At 45.9% G+C, this 17,763-nt stretch overlaps 1 protein-coding gene across 2 annotated transcripts; it reads right to left on the bottom strand.

Moving 5' to 3' along the window:
• Positions 1–9,214: 9,214 nt before the first annotated feature.
• Positions 9,215–17,323, bottom strand: SHOX2 (SHOX homeobox 2). Of its 2 annotated transcripts, none has more exons than XM_061193509.1 (5): positions 16,975–17,323; positions 13,874–14,082; positions 11,459–11,516; positions 11,054–11,142; positions 9,215–9,508 (listed from the first exon to the last, which is right to left on the bottom strand). In XM_061193509.1, exons 1-5 carry the CDS (start codon positions 17,321–17,323, stop codon positions 9,215–9,217), a joined length of 999 nt encoding a protein of 332 aa, XP_061049492.1. The 2 variants fall into 2 exon arrangements, with proteins under 2 accessions (XP_061049492.1, XP_061049493.1); XM_061193510.1 differs by having other exon boundaries at positions 9,215–9,472.
• Positions 17,324–17,763: the final 440 nt, after the last annotated feature.

Raw genomic sequence — 17,763 nt, 5'->3', positions numbered from 1 at the left:
GCTCAGCCCTCTGGTGAGCAGAGTTAACAGTGTGAGAGATGGAATCAGCTCTGTGCCCAGATCCACTGCTTTGTTGCTGATACAACTGCAAACATTCCAGAAATGAATCCTCCCCCTGCCTGTCAGGACCCATCTATTCTAATTCCTCTCCCTGATCTTGGAAAACTAAAAAAGAACCAGATACCCTCTGAGTTAGTCGGAGCTTCATTTGTACTCAGTGAGGAATCATATACACAGGCACAAAACTCCAACAGCACAACTGGTGCTAACTACTAGCCTAGATCAATAGTCTCAACAGAAAAGGTCAAAGGTCCAATGGGCTCTGGGAACCCCAGACCACATTACTCTCCACCTTGACCAACTTGACAGACAAGCTCAAATTGCTCTGGCTGTCCCCTTTCAGTGCATTAGCAAAGAACTTCAGGGCTTGAAACTAACAGTCCTTTCCCCTACATTAAATGCTTTTTAAAAAGTAAACAACAATAAGCAGAAGATGACAAAGAAGAAATTGGAACAATAAGGACAAGGATAATAAAACAGGACAAGAATTTTAATAGCTGGCTTACTTTTCAAAAAGGAAATATACACAATTTTGCAGATTTCTTTTATAGAAAGAAATATTTCTATTTTATTTCTTTATTTCATAACAATAAAAGAGATTTGTGGGGGACTCTGCTGAATGGCATATGGAGATCTGTATGCCTGAGTAAGATCATACTCTAGTGTATAGCAAAGCATCCCAGCCCTGAGTTTTGGAGGACTCTTGCTACAGACCAGACTCAAAAGGCCCCCTGGCATTAAAAAATGACCAGAGTCTCTTATGCATAAAAACAGCTCAGAAACTTCCCGTATTGACTTCCTATTGCTGCTATAACACATTTCCACAAACGTAGTGGCTTAAAACAACACAAATTGATTATCCCACAATTCTATAGGTTAGAAGTCCAGCACAGGTTTTACTGGGCTAAAATCTAGGTGTTGGCAGGGCTACATTCCTTCTGGAAGCTCTGGGGAAAATCCCTTTCTTTGCCTTTTCCAGCTTCTAGAGGCCACCTTCACTCTTTGGCTTCTCCATCTTCAAAGCCAGCAACGTTGCATCTCTCTGACCATTCTTTCTTAGTCACGTCTCTCTCTGAGTCTCCTCTTTGGCCTCCCTCTTCCACTTTTAAAGACCGTTTTAATACAGTGGGCCCACCCGAGTAGTCCAGGATAATTTCTCTATTTTAAGGTCAGCTGATTAGCAACCTTAATTCCACTGCAATCTCATTCCCTTTGCCATATTAGCTAACTTATTTACAAGTTGCAGCGATCAGAAAGTGGATATCTTTGAAGGTATCTTTATTCTGTCTATCACACTTCCTTATTACTCCCAAGGCAAATTGGAGGACCAGCCTCTCTCTTTCCAAACCTTCTTTTGTTGGCTAGTTTTACCTAATGTCACCTTTCTAAAAAGTTTTGGAAGGAGGTCTGGAACTAAAACTCCCCCAGGCTGGGTACTCAAGTCTTTTAAATGAGCATCAGGTGACACTAAGTTTTAATGGAAACTATATACACCTTAAAAGAAACACAACTGCTGACAGGGGAGAATTTCAGTAAATAAATATATTTGCCCACAAGATACGTAATTACATTTTAAACCACTAATGCCAGTAAACCTAATACAAAACACAATGTAGCCTGAGTACTGAAATTTTGGATAGGTTGATAGAATTTTTAAATCGTTTTTAAGGGTAGTTTATTTTCTTCTTCCTTAGCACGGAAACATAAAAAAATGTATTCAATAAATAAGCAAACGGAAGGAGAATCAATCTAATATCAAAGTGATTTGAGACTTAATGCCAGGTCTCAATTTGTATGCTGACGTTCCGGAATATAGGGGGCTGAAGGTCAGGGACTCTGGGTAACCTCTGCATTAAGAACGCCTTGAGTCAGGAAGAAAGAGAGCACGCTTTCTATTCTATACAAAGGAGCAGCTCTAAAGTCATAGTCCCTCAAAAATTCTATGTAAAAAAAGCTTTGCAAGATTTGAAGAAAGTTTTATTCCAAACTCCAGGCCACACAGCATACACACACATAATCAATATTCACACTGAGGATGTGAAATAAATATGCACACCACCTCCTACTATTTTACAACACTGTCTCTCGTCACACAGACAAGTAAATTCCATATCCTCTGTATGTAACAATAATTTGAAAGACAAATAATAAAAGTAGAGAAGAGAAGTGCATTTGTGGACACTTACTGTATGCCAGCCACTTTGCACGTCTTATCTTATTTGATCCCCACAACCTGCAAGGTGTGTGTTACAGGACACTAAGAGGACCCAGGCTCTAGGAAGCTAAGAAATTACCTGAAACTTCACATCCAATTAATAGGTGATATAGTTGAGATTTGAATTCAGGAAAATCTGCCTCTAAAGATTAGTCATATACTCAACCTACTTTATTAGTGACAAGTAGCTTTCTCTCCAGCAAAATCCTTATTGGTTATTAAAAATAAAAGTGCTAATATTCAAAAAAAGATTAGTCATATACTGCGACATCACACTGACTCTCAAATTAAGATGTGTAAAAAGTGTTCTGAGTTCTTAATAGATATTATGTGAAATATGAGCCAAGACTTCGTCATAAATCTAAATTTAGCCACTGGAAAGAAGTCCCTCTTCATTATATCTGTAAGTAGGACTCAACTGTTCATTTTACATGTCCTTACAATAGTAATCAAACATTTCTTCTTTTGTATTATATGTGTTTTCAAACTGCTATTAAAGATCGTTGGTCAGCAGCCCTTGCGTCTTTTAGCATTTCACTGCTAACGCTCTACAAACTTGGCCAGCCAAAGAAAACGCAGATGGTCCTGTGGAACACAAACTGCGGCAACATATGGTATGCATTTATTCCAACAAAGTGTGCTTCTTAACCTCTGGGTGTCGCTCCACCATTTCTTTATAAGGCTACTCATTTCCAAGGAAGGTTCAGTTTCCAAAAAGAGGGCAACAGGCCCCACATGTGTTGTATGGCCATTCAGACGCATATGTGTCTGAACGCCTTTAAGCAAGTGCATTTAGCACATGCTCCCTAACACTATCATATGTATTTATGAACTATCTCCCCCAAAATGGTAAGCCCCTTGAGGGAAAGTGCCATGCCTGATATCTCACCTTATTAGCCACACATGGCAGAGTAACAATACTATCTGTCATGTATATGGCATTGTGCAATCTCTAAATTGCTCTTATAGATAAGCCCCTAACTGCAATGTGACATTTGCCACATCATCCAGATGAGGCTCACAGAGGCTAAGCAATTAGCTGGAATCACAAACTAGTAGGTAATGTTTTCCTCTAGCCCACAACAGAGAAGTAGTTATTCCCTGTCTTGCATACTTTGTTATTTTCTTCTTCTAAGGTTTTTATTATAAGGACTAATGCCTATTGGCCTTTGCATTAAAATAAATATCATATAGTGGTAGTATACATAAGTGCAAGCCACTGTTCTTAGGGCTTTACAAATATTAACTTATTTAATCCTCCTCGCATCCCCACAAAATAGATGCTGTTTTTATCTGCATTTTACAGATGAAGAAACTGAGGCACAGAGAGATGAACTACTCCAAAATCACAGGACTGGTAAATGGCAGCAGTGAGGTTTGAATCCAGGAAGCCTGGCTCCAGAGTCCATGCCCTTAACTTATTCTGCTCTGTTCTGCCTGAATAAGAATCTACAAAGATCTTTACTCAGGACATGTGAGCCTTTGTTCAACAAGGGGGAAAAAGGTGTGTTTATTCCTTCCTACGTGATTTATTTGATTATATTCTAAAACCTTTCTTCATGCCAATAGAACTCTACGTAAGTACTATACTAAATTTTCCTGTACTGAAGGCATATGCGATGGTTACCTTGATTGACACATAAAATACCCAAAACAAAATACCCCAAGACTTGAGGATTTTTTGTTTTATGAATTAGAGACATGAAAGGATTACCTAGGTATCAGAAGTGTTATAAGCTCACATCTGTAAGTCTTTCTTGGAGATTTTCATATTTCTTATACAAGAATGTTCCCTGTCTGAAATATTTCAGTGTTCACTCTGTATCTGAGCTTGAAAATTATCTAATCCTTTTTAACTGTTAATTTTCAACTACTTTTTCTTCACACATGCTTTCAATATAATGTTTAACACTTTTTATGTTTTTATTCCAGTCGTCTTGAAAACATGCTAGTAAACATGCAAGCATATTGTAAAGGTTTAAAATTCGTGGTGTGTATACATATATCAACAGGAGTTATGAATTATGTATATCTCAAGCCTATATAAATTAGATTTTGAAGAACAAGTATCACAGTACTCAGGCAGGTCATAATAAGAGATTCCATGTGAAATGTAAAAACTACCTTGAATAAATTATCCATAAGTTAACGCTCTCATTAGAATGACATATTTATTATTTCTGGTTTTGTGACATTCCTTTAATGCACTTTGACTAACTGTTCTAACAGCATGTTAAGAAACCATTGCAGGCCTTTTTCCCCCCCCCTTGGAATTAGCAGACTTTATTTATATTTGAACTAAAATAATTTAAAATAATATAACATTGAAAACAATCACCCATTTCCCAATGTAGAATACCATTTTCTTCTGCCCAGAAACACTTAATTGAAGCAGGATATAACTTTAGTAATTATTTTTGCACGGAATGACTCTAAAATTAATAGTCAATTGTAAGACTGTTTAAAAATTGGGAGACTGACAATCAAAACAATCTTAAATGCTTTTTTTGTGTGATGAAAAGGAGTGATCCTTTAATTCCCTCACACACATTAAACTGATTTCACAGACTTTCTGTACTGGTGTTTAACATAGTCAAGTGCTTGAGGTTACATAAAATAAACAATCTTGAGATCTTATTGCAAATGTTTGCAATTTATGATGTAAACTGATTTGTGAAAAAATAACAGGATCCCATGTCACCGAAGCCAAAAAGGCATTTTTCAGAAATCAAAATAGTTCCGAAATTTGAGCATTGCATTATGCTAAAGTATTACCATCTGAGGATCTAAAAAGTTACAAATCTGGGGGAAAACTCAAAATACATATTTATCAGCTCAGCTTCAAGCTAAGGCCTCCGATCTCAATGGGCCTCCTGCATAACAGGGTCTTTAACATTAATGATGTTTTGAGTAAGCAGTTTTCCCCAGGGATTTTATAGCTTGGGAAGGCTTTGCACACCCTGAAAGATTTGGGGGACAACTGGGGGAAATTTTAATTATTTATTGCGATTATTGAGTTTGGACCAAAACAACATGCGTGTTGGGGCATATGTGAATTTAAAGTGAAGCTTTCCTCCGACCACTTCTCAGAGTGGCTCTGGAAACTCGGGTTTTGGAACCTCTTGTTCACACACCCAAGCGCCTGCCCGGGTGGCCGTGGCACTCCGGGAAAGCGGGCTCTGCTCGGGCGCCTGTGGGAGGCTGGACCCCCGAGGGACCGGCCCCGATGGGAAAGGAAAGGCGGCCTTGGTCCTCGCTGAGTCTCGGGAGAGCGGACTCGGGAGGAGGCGAGGACGCCGCGGGCGGCCCTGACGCCGGTCTCACCGACCGCGCCTGGCTCAGGTACCGCCGACGGGGCGGAGAAACTTTGGCCTTCCTTCTTCTCGCCCTGCCGGGCTGCGTCCGCGGGCTCCTCTGCCATCCGCGCTCCCGCCAGGACCCCATCCCCGCGGGCTCCGCGCCCAGCCCAGCCGGCTTCGGCTGCCGGTAACGTTCCAGCCGACGTAGGCCGCGCTGCCGCGCCCCTTCGCTGGTGCCTGGCGCCCGGCCGGCCTGGGCCCGGACGCAACGCCTCCTTTGACCTCAGGCTCCCCGAGCTCAGCTGCGGGGACAGGCTGGGCTCCGCGTCGGCCGCGCCCTTGGCTGGGCCCCGGACGGAACCGCCAACCCCCGGCCCCAAGTTCTCCCGTGACCTGCGACCTCCCTCGGGGTGTCCGGGGAAACGTCCGAGCCCGTGTCGGGGGCTGGATTAGGGTTGGGGCTTGGAGCCTGCCCGTTCGGACCCTGGACCCCGGCGCCGACGGGAGCCAGCCGGAGGCCACCGGCCCAGGCGGGAGGCGCGGCGCGGCGGCTTCAAAGCACACCCCGCCCCCAAGCAGATGTTTATTATGAAAACTAGGGACGCTTGTCAAGTAGAAGACCCGCAAGGCCTGAGCTCTGAATACGGCCCAAGTCCTGTTCTGTGGTCTTTGAAGACTAAAAGATGAAAATAAACATATCACCCACGTCTACGCGGAGGAACAGCTTTGAGTGCGAGCTCAACCCGGGAGAGGGCCGGGTTGGGGAGGAGGGAGCAAGGCCCGAGGATACGGGGCTTTGTCGCAGGGAGGGTCTCCTCTACGCATCCTCCGCCCCCTAGGGTGCCCCAGGGGACACTCGGGACACCCTCAATTTTGGCGGAGGGTGTCCCCTATCCCAAGAGTCCGAGAGGGAAGGGAAGGGAAGGTCAGGTCCTGTCCCGGGTCTTCACAGTCTGTACCCACCCGCAAACAGGCAGAGGCTTCGGGCTTAGTAGGCAGGATTTCTTCCGGGAGAGGGCACGGGAGGAGGAGGGAGGGAGGGAGGGGCTCCTCGGTATCGGGAGGACGGCTAAGACCGGCTTTTCCTAAACACGATCCTAGCTTCTACCTTTCCCTAAATTTAACGAACGAAAAATCTGTTTGGGCCAAAGCGCTAAACTGAAGTGGGAGGCGGGGGACCCGCTCTCCCCGGCACCACCGTCCCGCTTCGCGGCTCTTATCTCACTCCCAAACCGCCACCGACTCCGGGGAGGGTCGGCGACCTGGGTCCAAGTGTCTGTCTTGCCACAATTAACCCAGGTGGATTTCGCACCGCGTGACCACGCTTTCCTTCCTCCCTAAAATGTTCCCCAAATGAACTTAAAAGGCGAAAGTACAGCAGAATGAAGAACGAGAGTCCGTCTTGGGGAAGGGGGTTATTCTATGCTATTCTACATGTTATCTGTTCCTTTATTGATTTGGTGTAAAATCAATCCGGTTTCTGTGCTGGGTGGATAAAATGGGGCGGGCGGGGGGCATTTTCTCTCAGGGCTTCCGAGAGCCACAGAGCCACCATTCTCACGGTCCGGTCCCTTGATTGCTGCACATAGGAGAAGAGGCAAGCGCTTTTCCAAGCTGGTATAGTCGAGAGAGAGACACATTCATCAAAAAGGAAGAAAGAAAGACTATCCCGGATAGTTTAATAGTAACAGGAACAAAGATGACGCGAACCCCATCAAATGAAACAATACTATTTTCATTCAATTGATCGCAAAGTGTCTTCAATTAATAACTTGGCACTTATTTAAAAGGTTTAACAGAGGTGAGACCGAAACATTTTGTACCGACAACACGTCATGAAATAACAGAATCTTCTTTTGTTTAAAATAACTTAATACACTAGAAAAAATATGGCAAATATAAATAATTTTGTTTTCATGGAGAACAAACAGTTACAAAGCTCAACCGCATACCAAAGTTCAGCTAAAAGAGCTTTTCCTCGTTCTTGTATAAGGGATTAAAAAAAAAAAACAAAAAAAAAACTAAGGAGACTTTTTTTTAGAGAATTGGGATACAGATTGCTTAGTCCAGGGTATCCCAGTTTAAATAGCTACATGAATTGAGACAAACAAAAATATTACTTGAATATACACCCTTGTGAGATAAAATGCAAATGTTGAAAGTCAACTATCAGTTCACACGTTATAGCCAAAATAAACTTTGTTCGTGTTTATCAACATATTTTACACAAACTTAGTGCCTGTATCTATCTGGGTGTTGTTTAAAGTGAGTGTGATGGGACAGAGAGGGGGAAATAAAGCACGGTCCTCAAATAGGACTTTAGGAAATCTGCAAGAGGGAATACAAGAAAAGGGGGAGGAGAGGGGACTAACACTGAGCGCCCACTATGTATCAGGCACCACGTGAGGCGCTGTACCTTCACCGTTTCATTTATCTTTTCTTTTTCCTTTGCCCACATTTTCTACCTGCCTCTGTTGTCTTGGGACAATCAGAGTGTAACTTTTTTGCTCTTCAGACTTTTTTCTTTTGTCCCCCAGGATTAAAGACGGGACAAAAATAAATATACATAGAAATATATATATCAATGTCCAGATGCTTTGGGTATTGTTTTTATACTGGAAATGAAAATGGAGTTAAGTGCATGTGAGTAAAGCGGGGAGTGGGGGAGACACCATCAATGGAATACAAGTAACATGCAAACCGGAATTTACTGTCAGCAGTCTGGACAGTTCTGCCATAATAATTTTCTCAGAGAAATCACTGTCTGTGGTATCAGTTTTGTATTAATATTTTTTTTCTCTCCTCGTTTTTATACTGTCTTCCCTCTTCTTGCTCTTCCATACGTGGTGGTTTTTAACTCAAAGCACCTGATTCAACGTAAAAGGAGGCCCGCCTCTCTTATCAAATTTCTTGTATTAAAGTGAACTTCGCAGAAAAAGGTCAGTTTCAAAACCTGTGAACTTCCCAGCTGCGTACAATTTTTTCATCTTAATTCTTTAAATAAGTATACCTCTTCCTTCTGTTTTGCCTTCTTAGCCCATTTTAAAAAACATACACTTTAAGTTGGTAACTCCCCCACCCCCACCCCCGCCCCAATTCTCTCGAGATTCGTCCAGGTTCTTTTTCCATATTTTTTAATGTACAAAATACTTTAAAATTTTTTTCTTTTTTGTTCCTTGGTTCTCTCTCCGATTTCAGCTTCTGACGAATAGCAATAAGTTCCCTTTCTCTATTTCTCTCTGGTTTGTCTTTTCTACCTTTTTTCCCCTCATTTTTTATTAACAAGATTTTTATTTCTACGCAAGAGTCCATCGTTGCAGTTTTGCCGTGAGCCACACTCCGCTGTCCCAGCACTCCCTTGTCCAGTCTCTCTCCAGACCTCCCAAACCCAGCCCTACAAAGCCAAATTCTAGGCCCTTGGGTAGGTGAATGGTCAGGAGCCACGGAGCTGGTGCCCCTCTTGGGATCCCAGGTCACGCCCTCCGAGTCCGGGATGCGGAATGGGGCAAGGGGCGATCAGCCGGGTGGAAACAGGCTCGGCTCCCGAGGTCCGGAGCAGGTAACGGAGAAGCAGCGGGGCTCGGAGGGCGTGCAGGCTGCGCGCCGTGCTGCAGGCGCGACGTTGGCGCTGGCGTTGGCATCACAGACCCAAGGCGGCCGCGTGCTTTTTGGCTTTCAGTCTGAGATCCGCGATGCTGGAGTTCTTGCTGGTAGTCTTGGCGGCAGCTGCGGCAGCCACGACGGAGGCGGCAGAAGCTGAGTCCGCGGCCAGCGTGGCGAGCGGCAGTCCGAAGGGCGGCGCGGGGAACATCATGTAGGGCGCGTGCGCGGCCAGGTGCGGGTGCAGGTGGTGGTGCGCGTGCGCCACGGCGCTGTCCAGCTGCAGCTGCGCCTGAACCTGAAAGGACAAGGGCGTCACGTTGCAATGACTATCCTAGGGTGACAACAGAATAGAAACAGAGCATTAACGGCGTCCAGCTTAGCTCGGGGAAAGCTGGGGCAGGGGACGGGAAAGGGGCATTTGGCTGACCTTATCAGTCTGTTACTGAATCTGGGGCGCCACAGGGATATTCCAGTGCCCCTGAGTCTCTGCAACTGGCTCAGTGTGGCCTATCCCCTTGAGTCCCAGGGACTCCCGTCTGCAGGAATTGTGGCCGCCCCCTCGGGAGCTGGGTCCGTCAGAGGGCGACATTGCTATTGTGCTAATACATCACCCTCCTGAAAATAACAATGTATATTGGACAGACGATGGGGTGAGGGTTATTACCCTCCTCTCTTGATGCTGTCATACACCTTTTACCCCGCTACTAAAGCACTGAAGTACCATTAAGCAAATTACAAAACTTTTAAAATGTCACCTAGGAAGTTATTGCATCTTCATCACAACTGGCACAATTGTTAGTACTTCTAACATTTACTGCTATTAAAATTACCTTGGGATCTTGTTAAAATGTGGATTCTGATTCAGAAGGTCTAGTGTAGGGCCAGAGATTCTGCATTTCTAACAATCTCCCAGCTGATGCCGATGCTGCAGACTAGGAGATCACCTTCTGAGTAGTAAGGGTCTCCTTTTAAGATTCCCCTCTCTCTCCAGTCATTCTCTCTTGCTTCAAAAGCCTAGCATCAGGATACCAGAATCCAGTGGTGCCAGGAGAGCTAAGATCTGCCTAATACTAACCCTCAATACACAGGTGCAGCCAGGTGTCTCCCCTGACCAGGACACTGGTATCTGAGAGTTAATTCATGACTTCACAGTCCTACGGAGCAGGGGGCCTGGCCATGGGGAAGGTCAGGCACTGGTTGGGAAAGGATTGCACCCTTAGGCTTGGAGAATGGGGAGTTCAGAGCACTGGGATTTCCCAGGATTAAATCATTGCTGCAGGCTGTACTTTTAAAACATAGTCTTACAGGTTTCTGTATGGCTAAGAAATGGATTGCAGCCGCAAGGTGTCCCTGGGAAGACCAGTGCTTCCCTCTCTACTAGATATGAAGTTTTTCAGCTTTAAAAAATCAAGTCTGAGCTGGGAGTGTTTTTATTTATTTATTTATTTATCTATCTATCTATCTTCAGTCAGAGACATTTAATGTGAATAAGAGGTAGAAAACACCTAGAAAAATATTTAGAAAGTTGCCTTAGAAACACCTTAGGACTAACCTCTGTACTGGATCTGACAAAATCTTAATCAGAAGTCTTTTCCTTCCTCTCCCCAAGTGCAATCTTTAGTGCATTTTTAAAGGACCAGTTGCTGCCCTCAGGCCTCTGTGGGTTTCCCATGAGGACAGAAGGGACTAGGCATGTAGGCCCCTGACACTGTATAGGTTTTTAAAGGGGAGTAGGTCCACTATATCATCTGAAAATTGATTCTCTAACTGTATAGACACCTATATTGGGGCTCAGAGACAGGGGATGTTCAACAATTCAAGCAAATATCCAGGTCTTTTCACAGTTAAAAACAGGTTGAAACTGGGCTGCACTTGCCTGCTGAAATGGCATCCTTAAAGCACCTACATTGACGTACGGTGCTACTCTACAAGCTTCAAATTGGCTGGCAGCCCCTATGAGGACGCCTGCAAAAAATGGGGGAACAAAACACAATAAAGTGAGATTAACATGTCCAGCATTGTTTTCCAAGGTTCCAAATGGTACCAAGACAGAACTATTTCCTTTGGAATTGTACTGTTATCTTCCTAAACTGCTGCCAAAATTAAAAGCAATGTAATTTACTCCCAAACTTTAGGACTCTCATTAACTGCCTTCGGAGCAGATTTTTAAATAAGGACCATAGTTATATTTGACAAGGTTCTTTTCTGTCTTCATAATAACAACATCCCCTAATATTCTTTTTACTTAGAGTATCAAATGTTCTTTGTCTGAGAAGCATACCTTTATGCAGTTGATTTTCTTGTTTTCTACATTTAGCTCTTCGATTTTGAAACCAAACCTACAAATTGGAGGAAAAAATAAAACCTGGATGTTATGACTCAGAGTAATGTTTTAGGCAAGGATTGGGAGATATAGCAAGCAATCTTTGAATTATATACAAGAATCTTAATTTCCAAAGTTAAAAACATAAATGACAAAATAGAAAGATTTCATATACTTTTGCGAGATATGTTGTTTCTTGATAAATTACTGTAGTCCCGGGTTCATGTTTCCACAGTTAGAATCCCCAAGGCCTAAAACTCGCCCTGATACCTGATACTAAAGTGATAATGGGTTTAGATGTTTACCCAGTAAGACCTGAGAAGAATGTGCTCATTAATAGCCTGTAATATTAATTAGTTTCATCTTCAAGAAAAACCAAACACCGAAGCAAATAGTGACTCTGTTTTTTGCTTTTTTTTTCCTGGGGGTGGGGGGGATAAGAGTGGGGGAAGAGGTAATTAGTGTCATAAAAGCCTCACTACAAAGAAGTTTAGAATTTCTCTGTTCCTCTGTGCAGCAGAGTGTAACATGGTAGCAGAATAATTGTGCCATTATCATGATAATCTAATTTGCTTCTATAGAAAAAGCCACTGGGTGCAGTTAGGGTAGTAGAGAAGTGTCCAGAAGACAGACCAAAATTTAAATAAAGTATGAAAAAATAAATACCAGCAATGAAGTTCACTTATTATGAGCAAAAAAGAAGAACATTCTGTGAAATGGGAGTGGGATATGAATCAAGTAACTGCTGGATACTATCTTCTCCCAGATATTACCTTCTTAGATAAACTTGCCAACTTTTAGAGGCAGTATGGCAGATTTTAAGAAATTCAAATAAAGCTTGCTTTTATACTCCAATAATATAGCATTATATTCCAATAATACAGCATATTGACTGATTCATAAATTAATGTTAAAAAACATGAAAGTAAAATATTGCTTCAGAGCTTTCTTCTTGTTTTTGAAAGCAAGTGTCACAGTCAATGGAAATCTTCAAAAATTCCCCTGCCATTTAGTGTAGTAGAAGGGTAGATTTCATGCCAGGGTGGCATCCTTTGTGTACCTCACATGGCCTGAGGCTTCTTGCCTCTTTTTTCCCCTAGAAGAGTTGGAGCTGATATACTAATGCTCACAACTGTAATAATTATCATCATGTCTTTAAGGGGTTGCTAAGCCTCTAGAGATCTCAGTGCACAGAGCAAAGTAGGAGAGGCTTAACAAGGAAGGCTCTGCTGTTGATGCTGTGATGACCAAGGCAGCCTATTATTACTTTTCCCCTTTAAAGTGACTGCTCTGTTTTTGTCCTGATCCTATTACAAGACGCGGGGAAACCCCATAAGAATTGCATAGTTCGCTGCAGATGGTGGTCTCTAGCCCAGAGACCTAGGGAGTATCTGTTACAGTGATACTTTGTAACAGCTGCAGATGTTCAGGCCTAAAACTGCTCCATGTGTTCAAACAAATAATGACTATCATTTTCTCCTATTTTATTATTTGAGTGGAAATACAACCTGAAACATTTAAATTCGTTTTCCATAAAACTAAAAGGATATGTATGCATGTATGTATATAATTTTTTCCCCTTAAGTGCTCCTGAAGCCTACTTTTCCCATTACATTCACCGCCACAACCAGTAAAGAAAATCTGCTCCAGTGCTAACTCCATTGAGTGTGGCACTTGCTGGGGTCAGATTTTGGAAATGTCAATATTAAGATACGTGGATTGTTTTAAAATCAAGTGTCTGTAGGTTCAGGTTCGCTTCCCTGGTTAAGTGAGAGAACAAAGAGTGACCAAACGCATTTATTTCTCTGCTATTTCACACACAGTTTGAGATCGACCGCTAACGGCAGACTGTAAATTTGTGCACTTAACAGTTGCTAATTTTCTTTATAGTCTGTACATCTATAAACCTAATTGGCATATCCGCTTGGCAAACCTAGATCCCAGAGCAGACCCTCAAGGAAACCCAACTCCGGCGAACAAAATATTCGTTGTAACTTTTAAGGCATCCAGAAGATAAAACGTTTTCTGTGGGATTTTTTTAAGGCTTATAAAAGTAGGCCCATTAGGATTAAACCACATTAAAGGCATCGTGAGGCGAGGGTCGGGGGTGTGGTTTATAGAAACTCTGGGAGCAAGCCCAGCACAGCTTTCTTCTGCTGGGAACATGTGTTGGGATGGGGTGGAGGGGAGCACGGGAAGGCTTTAAGACCAAGATCTACTTTGGAACATAAGACCTCTAACAGAGACATCGCTTCCCTTCTCACCTCACTCCAGACATTTGAACCCGCACCCTCGTCGTGTGTACCCCAGGCGACTCTCCAACCCCAGGCATGCGCCTCCTCTGCTCCCCGCGACCTCCTCACAGGCGGGTACCTGCACTCGGGCCTCGGACAGCCCCAGCCGTTGGCTCAGTTCTTCACGCATAAAGGCGTCCGGGTAGTGAGTCTCGTCAAAAAGCCTCTCCAGCTCGTTGAGTTGTTCCAGGGTGAAATTGGTCCGACTTCGCCTCTGCTTGATTTTGGTCTGGCCTTCGTCCTCCATCCCTTTCGCATCCTCTTTGCGATCCTTCGGCTCCGGGGACACTGGAGGGGGCACCACGAACAGGACCGCACACATACGTCCACGCGCGCACACAGCAACACCCACACACACACAGACAAAAACAACACAGCAAATGCCATTACCAGATCTGTCTCCAGAAGGATGGAGGATCCTGCCCCCTCCCGGAGTTCCTGTCCAGTTCCTCACCCGGCTGCGAGGAAGAGGATCCTGGAGACGCGAAAAGATCAACTCTGGGCGGCCGCCCGCGGGCAAGGTGGGCATTCACCCACCCATCCCTTTTGCAACTGTGGCCTCAGCTCACCTCCTCACTATTCAGCCCACAGTCCCCTGCCCTCCCCCGAGAACACCAAATCAATTCCACTCACCCTCTCTTGCATTCACTCTCCCCCACTCGCGCACAGAAATCAAAAGCGCCGCACCGGGCGGGTCACAGAACGAGATCCCGGCAGGACAGCGCGGCGAGGCCACGGACTGGCCTCTTACACCGGCCATTCCCAGCGTGCTGGGCCGTAGTCAGGCCAGCAGTGGCCGCCGCCGGCTCTCTTGTCTCTCTCAAACTTGCTGGTCTAATTTGGGAACAATTGGGCTGAAGGGTCACAGCCGGAGGACAAGACCCTGGTGCCGTATGGCACTGGGAGCCACTTTCCCGGGCGCTCTGTGCGGACCCAGGGCTTGGGCCAAATCCCGCGGACGGCCCACGGACAGTCAGGCAGTCCCTGTCCCCCCTGCCGAATCCCAGTCGCCTGAGCAGAGGCGCCCACGCCATGTTGGCGGCCTGGAGGGCTCGCTGCCCACACCCGGCCGGAAGGCCGAGAGGCGGAAAACCAGCTTCGGGGAGCCAGCGAAACAGACTGCTGTCTCTTTCGCTCCTTTCTCCCTCCCCATTGGAAAGGCAGACGCGACCCTGAACGCTTAAACCCATAGAGATCAACAGGTTCAAGCGGAACATTGGGGATCCTCGGTTTCTATTGGTTGCTCAAAGCCTTTTCATGCGTCCAGCAGCTCGGATGTTTAATAAAATATGCATTTTTCTGCTCTAGGTTTGCACACATCCGTTGCCACTTTCCTGTCCTTCCTTCTCCTCCCTTTAAAAACAGGAGCTCCACGAGTGTGAGCATACAGGGACACCAGAGGGATGTGGCTATATATATATATTTAGGCCAAGGGACCGTGATCAGGGGAGCCGGTATCAACATAAGCTGCCCTCTGGAACCTTCATCCTCTGCGCCTGAGTCGGAGACTTGGGTTTTTAAGGTGCAAAAGCTGAGTTTGGATAATCGAGGCTGTTTGCAGTTCTTCCCAGCCCAGAATCCCGATCAGCATGGGTGTTAAAAATCATTTCCAGAAGAGCCGGCCTGCAGACAAATTAATATTTGCCCTGAGCTTGGAAATCAACAATCCCAGGACTTTGTTTGCCCACGGTTCAGACCTTAACTTCGCGGGGGTCCTGCTGGTGTACCCAGGGCCTGGAGCTGGGGACTCAGGCCCGGGAGGGTGCACTGGACCGCCTGACAGTTACGCTACCACTTTCCAAATTTAGGAGTACTTGGTACCCCGTCTGGGAGAAGAACCTCTAGAACTCAGCCCAGCTTGGCATTTTAGTTACTGTGATCTTAAGTGTTTCCTGCATATCTACTTCTCAAAGTTCGTGTTGTGGACGTTTGTCCTTCCTCAGGGAAGAAGTGGATACATTATAGCACAAACTGAAGCCAAGTTAATAGGAAAATATTTCCACAGATATTGCAATGAAATTTAAATACGAAAACACATCTTTCAGATTCTGCCTTTGGCTTTGTTTATTTCGTGCCATCCACAGTGGAAGCCTCTCAAACTTTTGGGGCTTCAAAGAGAAAGATGTCCACATTTACAGTTGATTAACAGACTTAATGTAATCTGTATTTCGCCCCCAAATTTCCACTTATTGGCCTAAACAAGAACAGACTGTGTTATAAACGACTTAATTGCTTGCTTAAATATGTGATTCTAAGCATGCCACATATTTTCTTAATTGGAAAAATATGGCAGCACACTAGTTACTGCAGGCACCAAGTGCCAAATTAATTTTATTGTTGAACTCCTTTGAATTGGTACAGGACGCTCCACCATTTAGAAAAAGCCTTTTCCTAACACTTTCCTGGCACCAAAGGATTATCCCACCACAAAATCAGAGTACTGGATGATGCGGCGCAGTAAAATGTCGAAAAACAAACAAACAAACAAACAAAAAAGGAGCCTAACGCATCTCCGGAAAGAAACAGCGCACAGCCTGAACCTTAGTCTGCCTTGGTCTCATTCTACCTTCATAGCTCAAAGAAAATGGGAAGTTTGGGGCCCTAAATTCCAGCGAGCCAGGGTCTTAGCGGAGTTAGCGGCAGCACGAAACCCGGGGCGACTCCAGGGTGAAATCCCAATCAATCTCTCTGTCTCTGTATCTCTGTCCCCTTTCTCTCTTTTCCTTTTTTTTCTCGGGCCCAGGAAAGGGGCTCCCGCAAACTCGGCGCTAGATGCTAACTGTAATCCCGCCGCCCGGCCCAGCTACTGCCAGCACCCCCTTTCGCAGCCCGGCCCAGCGAACTTCCCCATCCGCCTGCGGGCCGTCTGGGCTGCGGGCCCATCCTCCCGTTGGTGAAAATGCGTTTCGGTGGAATGGGAGTAGCGGGAGCATCTGAGAAGGGCGCGCGCAAACCCCACACGCCCCCCACCTCCTCCCCGCACACACATTCGGACCCCACCCACGACCGTGCACACCACCGGACTCCCACCCCTCCATCCTCACTCTACCTTCCCAAGCTGGGGTCCAAGAGCCCTCTCCGCGTCCCGCCCCCCTCCCCGCTGGGCCTTGGTGTCCTCTCCCGCCCGAAAGGAGTCAGGAAGGCGGGAAGGGGAACCGCGGCCGGGGGTCAGGCCGTTACCCTCGGTGAGCCGCGGGCTGCCCGGCTCCCTGCTTCTCTCGGCGGCGCCCATGTCCAGCTCCCGGACGGGAGAGCGCCCTCCTCCAGCTCCTCCGCCCGCTCCTCCTCCTCCTGCACCTCCTCCACCTCCTCCGCCTCCGCCTCCTCCGCCTCCGCCGCCGCCGCCTCCGCCGGCCGCCCGGACTGCGGGACTGCTGCGGTCGTCACGGCCCGGCTCCGCGCAGCCGGCCGGCTCCTTGGCCCCGCGCAGCGGCCCGCTCTCCAGCACCTCCCGGTACGTGATAGCCTCCTTCTTCTCCTTCACTTTCTGGTCAAAAGACTTCGAGACGAACGCCGTAAGTTCTTCCATCGCCGCCAATGCCCGTCAGCCCCGCGCTCAACGTCTCCCAGCCGAGCCCAGCTCTTTTTTTCCTTCTTCTTTTTTTACTGCTCCAGCCCCCCCAATAATAACACATCAATGGGACAGGGGGTGGGGGAGGAGTGGGAGGAGGAGGAAGAAGAAGAAAAAGAAGAGAAGAAAGAAGAAAGAGGAGGAGAAGTAGAAGGAGAAAAAGAAGTAAGAAGAGGAGGAGGAGGTGAAGGAGGAGGAGGAGGAGGAAGAAGAGGAAGAGGGAAGGGGCGGGGGCCGCGGGAGGGAAATGGGAACTGATGCTTCCCTGCCGGAGCGCGCTTGTTCAATGTTAAGATCTTTGACAATTCTTCCTGCGGAGAGTTCAGATCTGATAGCAACGCAGCGCTTGAAGTCTCACTATTTATACTTCGCAAAGGCGGCCCCTTGTTCTGAGTAAA

Source organism: Eubalaena glacialis, chromosome 6 (genome assembly GCF_028564815.1).
Source record: "Eubalaena glacialis isolate mEubGla1 chromosome 6, mEubGla1.1.hap2.+ XY, whole genome shotgun sequence".
Taxonomy (NCBI): Eukaryota; Metazoa; Chordata; class Mammalia; order Artiodactyla; family Balaenidae; genus Eubalaena; species Eubalaena glacialis.
The sequence above is the reverse complement of the archived record's forward strand: the minus strand, read 5'-3'. Positions and strand labels throughout refer to the sequence as shown.

Bases quoted from the DNA above. Each gene is read 5' to 3' on its own strand.
- SHOX2 (XM_061193509.1), bottom strand. From the start codon at position 17,323: ATGGAAGAACTTACGGCGTTCGTCTCGAAGTCTTTTGACCAGAAAGTG. The intron at 14,083-16,974 runs GTAACGGCCTGA...TGCCCCCTCCAG, and splicing joins CAGCCCGCGGCTCACCGAGG to TGTCCCCGGAGCCGAAGGAT. The intron at 11,143-11,458 runs GTATGCTTCTCA...CATTTTTTGCAG, and splicing joins AGAAAATCAACTGCATAAAG to GCGTCCTCATAGGGGCTGCC.